Source organism: Malus sylvestris, chromosome 14 (genome assembly GCF_916048215.2).
Source record: "Malus sylvestris chromosome 14, drMalSylv7.2, whole genome shotgun sequence".
Classification (NCBI taxonomy): Eukaryota; Viridiplantae; Streptophyta; class Magnoliopsida; order Rosales; family Rosaceae; genus Malus; species Malus sylvestris.
This window is the reverse complement of record NC_062273.1, coordinates 2,504,176-2,509,697: the sequence shown is the minus strand read 5'-3', so window position 1 is coordinate 2,509,697 and position 5,522 is coordinate 2,504,176. Positions and strand designations below refer to the sequence as shown.

At 35.3% G+C, this 5,522-nt stretch overlaps 1 protein-coding gene and 1 non-coding gene across 2 annotated transcripts; both read left to right on the top strand.

Annotated features, from left to right (window-relative positions):
• Window positions 1-482: 482 nt before the first annotated feature.
• TRNAP-CGG (transfer RNA proline (anticodon CGG)) lies at window positions 483-554 on the top strand. Its single transcript has one exon. It is a non-coding gene; the product is annotated as a tRNA-Pro (tRNA).
• Window positions 555-630: 76 nt separating this feature from the next.
• On the top strand, window positions 631-2,334 carry LOC126598513 (probable small nuclear ribonucleoprotein G). The gene is made up of 4 exons (XM_050264880.1): window positions 631-790; window positions 938-960; window positions 1,887-2,008; window positions 2,120-2,334. Exons 1-4 carry the CDS (start codon window positions 756-758, stop codon window positions 2,180-2,182), a joined length of 243 nt encoding a protein of 80 aa, XP_050120837.1. The 5' UTR covers window positions 631-755; the 3' UTR covers window positions 2,183-2,334.
• Window positions 2,335-5,522: the final 3,188 nt, after the last annotated feature.

Genomic DNA, 5,522 nt, shown 5'->3' with positions numbered 1-5,522 from the left:
TTGATATTGAAAGTAACGCAGCAACTGTTGGGTTCACAATCCTTCTTTTGATTCTCAACTCAAAAATTATTATTTCCACTCTCTTGTCACTAGAATAATATTTTCTTTTAGCATTCGAAATATTAAGAGAAAATTCGTTTGTGTACGTTTATTTTACAGTACTGGTCTCAAGTCCGAATAAAAGAGGAGAAAGAGTGCGTCAAGTAGTCGACAGTTGACAATTTTTCTTTTCATGTAAATTCCTTATTTAAAATATTATGGGAGAGGAGCCGGAAACACAACCTCAAGTAATGAATCAATATTTTAAATCCATATAAACCTCTAGCGAGCATTAGAGTATTGTTTAATATGTAATAATTTGTCAAAAGCAATTTGCCATTAATTTTGTATAAATTCAACTGGAAAAAAAAAGTTAAATTTCCACAATGATTCATCAGTTGTCTTGCGTACAATAATTTATTCACCGGGCCAATATCATCAACGGGTGTTTGGTCTAGTGGTATGATTCTCGCTTCGGGTGCGAGAGGTCGTGAGTTCGATTCTCGCAACACCCCCTCTTATGTTTTTGTATGTTTCAATTATTGGGCTTGATTGGGCCAAGTGTCCGCTACTGAGTTTTTATGGGCCCACCTCTCAAACAAACCCCGTTTCCATTTCTAAAGGAACCGGAGAGATCAGAAATTTCACTCTCTAGGGTTTTTGCCGTAGTCGATTCAGTCTCCCAAAACCTCACTCTCTCTCTCAAGTTCCTCGCCATGAGCAGATCAGGCCAGCCTCCGGATCTGAAAAAGTAATTATTTTTTTTTTTGGTTCTGTCTCAAATACTCGATTTCGTCGTTCCGATTTTCTGCTGTAGTTTTTTTTTTTTTTTTGAATTGTTTTATGAATTAGGATGCTAATTAATTGGAATTTGTTGCTTTTTTTTCTTTTTCAATAGGTACATGGACAAAAAGCTCCAAAGTAAGTTTTGGATGCAGTTTCTCCCCAATTTTTTCTCTTTACTGCTGGATTTGTATTCTTGTTTGGTTGCTGGAAAAATTAGCCGAATTTAACTGTTAAAGTTCGTATTATGGTTAGGTTATCTGGGTATTAACTGTTTAGTGGAAATTGAATAGGCATTAGGCACTATGCCGAATCGATTATGTTTCGATTTGTTGGTGAAACTCTTTAACATGACGGAAACCTTGCTTTTCAGAAACCATACTGCCATAATACCAATATTCGTATTCTTATGTTCGCATCGTTTTGATATGTGTCCCATCCCTTTTAGAGAGTATAGGTTTAGATTTTTTCTTTGGCAGTAATTTGTTACTGAATGTCATGATTTCGGACTGTTAACCATAATTTCGGATTCAATGTTTTTGTCTGCTTAATATGCGAATTTATTGGAATCGGAATCTGTTTATTCTTGTACATTTTTAGTGAAGTAGGGACAATTTTTGCTGCATATGCACAGTCCATCTGAGTGAGCACATAAAGATGTATTTGTATTAGTTGGAAAGGATCTGCCCTTTTTTTGTATGGGTTTATTAGTTGTTTTCCTTGCGTTATATGATGAATGAGTTGCTTCGGGCTTCTGGCTCCTCTTTAAACTCACCGGGCATTTTGGATTTTTTTTTTTTTTTTTTTTTAACTCTAGATGTTCTGGGATCGCTGTGTGAAAATCAAGTAATAACTTGCCCCTTTAACTTCGCTAAATTTTTCCTATTTAGGAGTGGTTTGTAGAGAAGTAGTTGAAATTTGGGGGGAAATGGTAGAAGGTCAAACCTTTATGTCTTACATGTGCAGAAACAATTTTTTTGATACTATTGGAATCTGTAATTTTCTTCTCTTTAACGTTATGAGAAACTTTAAAGGGCTGAAGTAACTGATGTCTTGGATTGCAGTCAAGCTGAATGCTAATCGCATGGTTGTTGGTACCCTCCGTGGTTTTGACCAGTTCATGAACCTGGTTGTGGACAACACCGTAGAAGTGAACGGCAATGAAAAGAATGAAATTGGCATGGTGGTAAGTCCTAGTTTTCTCCTCTTTTCTTTGTTAGTTTTATAGTTGCACTGCCATTTGCCACATGTTCCATTGATTAAGTTGGTTGCTTAATTCTTACTTTTGTTTCTGCAGGTGATCCGAGGCAATAGTGTGGTTACAGTTGAAGCACTAGAACCAGTGGCTAAAATGCAGTGATGATTCCGGCTTTGCATTCTTCGAGTTAGATGTATTTTCTTTCGGTAATATGTACTTGTGTTGGTTGTTATGGAATACCAGTTAGTTGCCTTGTGATAATGTACAATGTACATGTCAGCTTGGATGTCGATTGAATGACTCACTTTGACTTATTCTCTTTGCCAATTTCTACTTTCTAGACTTGTGTAAATGAGCTACTACGGCTGCGTGCTTCCCGCATCCCCTGCAGTTGAATTGGGACGAGGTCTTATTTGTTTACGAGCTACTGAGTTAGCTCATATTTTGCACATATATCAGTCTGGTTGGATGGTGTCTTGATATGCATGTCGAACTTCGGAAGTAGGCAACGGGGTCTATTTTGATCCCGGAATGGCTCTTGAATGAGAAAACTTTACTATTTGTTTTGGAAGCTTTAGACTGATCAAGCTTGATCATCCTCTACTTTTGTTGTAAACAGCTTTTACTAAAGGGAGTTTAACGAAAAGTCTGTGATACTGTTCACTTTAACGAAAAATCATATTTTTATATTAAAAAGTCAAATTTGGTACTATTCATTTTACCCTTTATTTTGTCATTATCGTTAAAACTCAAAGTTTTCTAGTTGTTTTCATTAGTTTTCCTTTTACTAAATGCATTTGTAACGAGGTTTGAACACATAAATTTGGTCTCGTTGTTGGCCAAAAAACCGCAAACCTCCCAAAGTTGAACCGGACTGGTTAGGCTCGGTTTGGGTGATGTGATTTTGGCTCATTAATTTGAGCTGAATTGGACTGGACCAGTTACATGTGTTTGTGTCTTAGTGTTTGGACCATATTTTGTGAACTATATAGGTTGATGGTTGGATTCTTTCTTTGATGATTTAAAAAAATCAAACCATCAAACGTCATATCGTATGACATACAAAATATGTTCATGTAGATGGTCTCTTTAGCATTACCCAAAAGAAAATGTTGGCCTATGTCGGCTTCTTTTAATATGCTGTGCAAAACTCGAGAAAAGAAATCAAATCAACTCAAATTGAACCGAACCAACCCAAATGAATCTTTCGAGCAAAACCTAACCGAATGAAATTGGTCATATTCTACGGAGCGGTTTGTGGTTTCATTAGGGTAATTAGACCAAACCGAAACATGTCCACTCCTGAGATTAACTAGATTCCGTGTTGTATTGAAGCAATACAACATTTGGTCCTGACGATGACCTGGAAAATCCCCTCTTTGTAGAAGCAAAAGGTTTTGCGAGCATGAAAGAAACCACTAACGGTTGTTATTTTTGAATTTGAAAGAGGCAACGGCTATCTGTTTTGCTCCTTCCTGCAAGTTTTAAAGCTTCTTTTGCAGTCTGATAAAAACGGCTCGACCGCCTCGACAGCAACTAGCTAGCTCTGCTTTTCCTTCCTCACTTTTTCTTCTGTGTTTCCAACTTTTGTTTGGTATTTGCATTTTCTTTCACAAAGCCAACGCCAACGGCAACTAAAATGTCGATCGAGCTTGGATTGAAAGCAGAGAATTATACCAGTAGTCAATTTTCCCTTTATCCACTTGTGCTTTGTGCTTGCTTTGCCTACATCCTTAATGCAGTTTGGGCCTTTGCTACATTTGATGCATGTTTGGTGACCATTTCGGTTTTCGTTTTTAGTAAAAGACAAGAGAGGAAACGCAAGTGAAAGTAGACGAGGAGTTATACACGAGTTTAACCAAGTTGGTTAAAAAGTAGATGGAGAAAGATATTTGAGTTTAACCAAGTTGATTAGAGCAGTATGATCAGTGATCTATATCTCCTCTTCGTAACTGAAATGAATTTATTGTAATTATCTTATCGTTCGTATTAAAAAATGAAATCCCCTAACTTTGATGTTAACTGCCTTTCATTTGCCTTTCACATTCATTTGATTTTGAGCATAAACTTGGTTTAGCAAATGTTTGTTAGTTTGTCAACATGGTTTAGCAGATAAAACATGCTATTATTAACTGTCATTCCACCTTAAACTACAAAACAAAAGTCGTTAAATGCTCCCAAAAAGTCCCAACAAACAAATATGCATGTCAATTGCCTTAATTTTTTTTTAATCTCAAGTAAGACTTATGGCCTCCATTTTCATAACTAACCTTAAATGGGATCAAGTTGGTAAGAATGTGATTTCATAATTACCTCCATAAACTAGTACGATACCATTTCCTTACACCTTTATCATACCAGAAATTTAAAAAACGAATAATTTTAAGTACATTAAACACTTTTAACCATTTTTACATTTTTTAACTCAAGAACATAGCTACTTAAGTCTTCTCTAATAAATGCTTAAATCCACCCACAATAACGACAAACCAAAAGCTTTGTTCTCTTCTCTATCTATCCAAGGGATGGAAGGGGAGAGGCCTTTGGTGTCCCCCCTCTTAAGAATTTAGGCCTCACATTCACTAGCCAATATGTTTTTCTCTCGTGTCTTTTTTCGTTCATGTGTCAACATTCTGGTGTCTTAGGCGTAAAGGAACCACACCAATCCATCCCAAATTTGATGGTTAAACTCTACTGCGGGCAACAATACTGCAGGGGATATCCACAAAATGAAAAGTTTTCGCACTCTATTTTTCTCATCCGCACTCTTCATTTTGTTTCTAGCTTTTTCCTTCACCATTGTTCATGTTTTTTTTTTGTAGCTTTTAGACTAAATAAAAAATGAAGAGATATAAAACAAGAGAAAAGTGCAAAAGAAATAAAATAACAGGTGTGAAAATCACAATCGGCTAAGGACTCCCTAATTTGAAGGTTAGTATAGTGCTCTCTTTAATTGTTACAAGAGAAAAGCTTGGTTTCTTAAGATTGAGGATGAGTTCCTGCTTAAGATATTTTATAACTGATTTATGGAATTTCGTATTTATGATCATAATTATTTATATTATCAATTACTCTATACAAATCATGTATGCTAAACAATCAATTAAAACTAATATTTTTTAATCCATAATTTGCAAATAGATAGATGGTTCGTAATACTTTTATCGAATTCATTAATATATTTTTATACAGTTTAATTACTAAACGATCTCATATTATTTTGATTTTTTGCACAAATGATCGCAACAGTGATTTAGAATATGCACGGATCTAATCATGAAAATGAAATTCTGTGAATTAACCACAAGGTATCTTGAGAGGAGCCAAGTCTTTTCCTTGTATACATGAGGAGGAGATAGAGAGAGGCACATAATTGTCATCATAACGATATTAAATCAATCATACGTGATGTTTTAATTCTTTATTCGTTAGTGCACTATTAATTTGGAATACCGACATCAAATGTTGCATAAAATTCCCAAAGGAAAATGGAAAAGCTTAA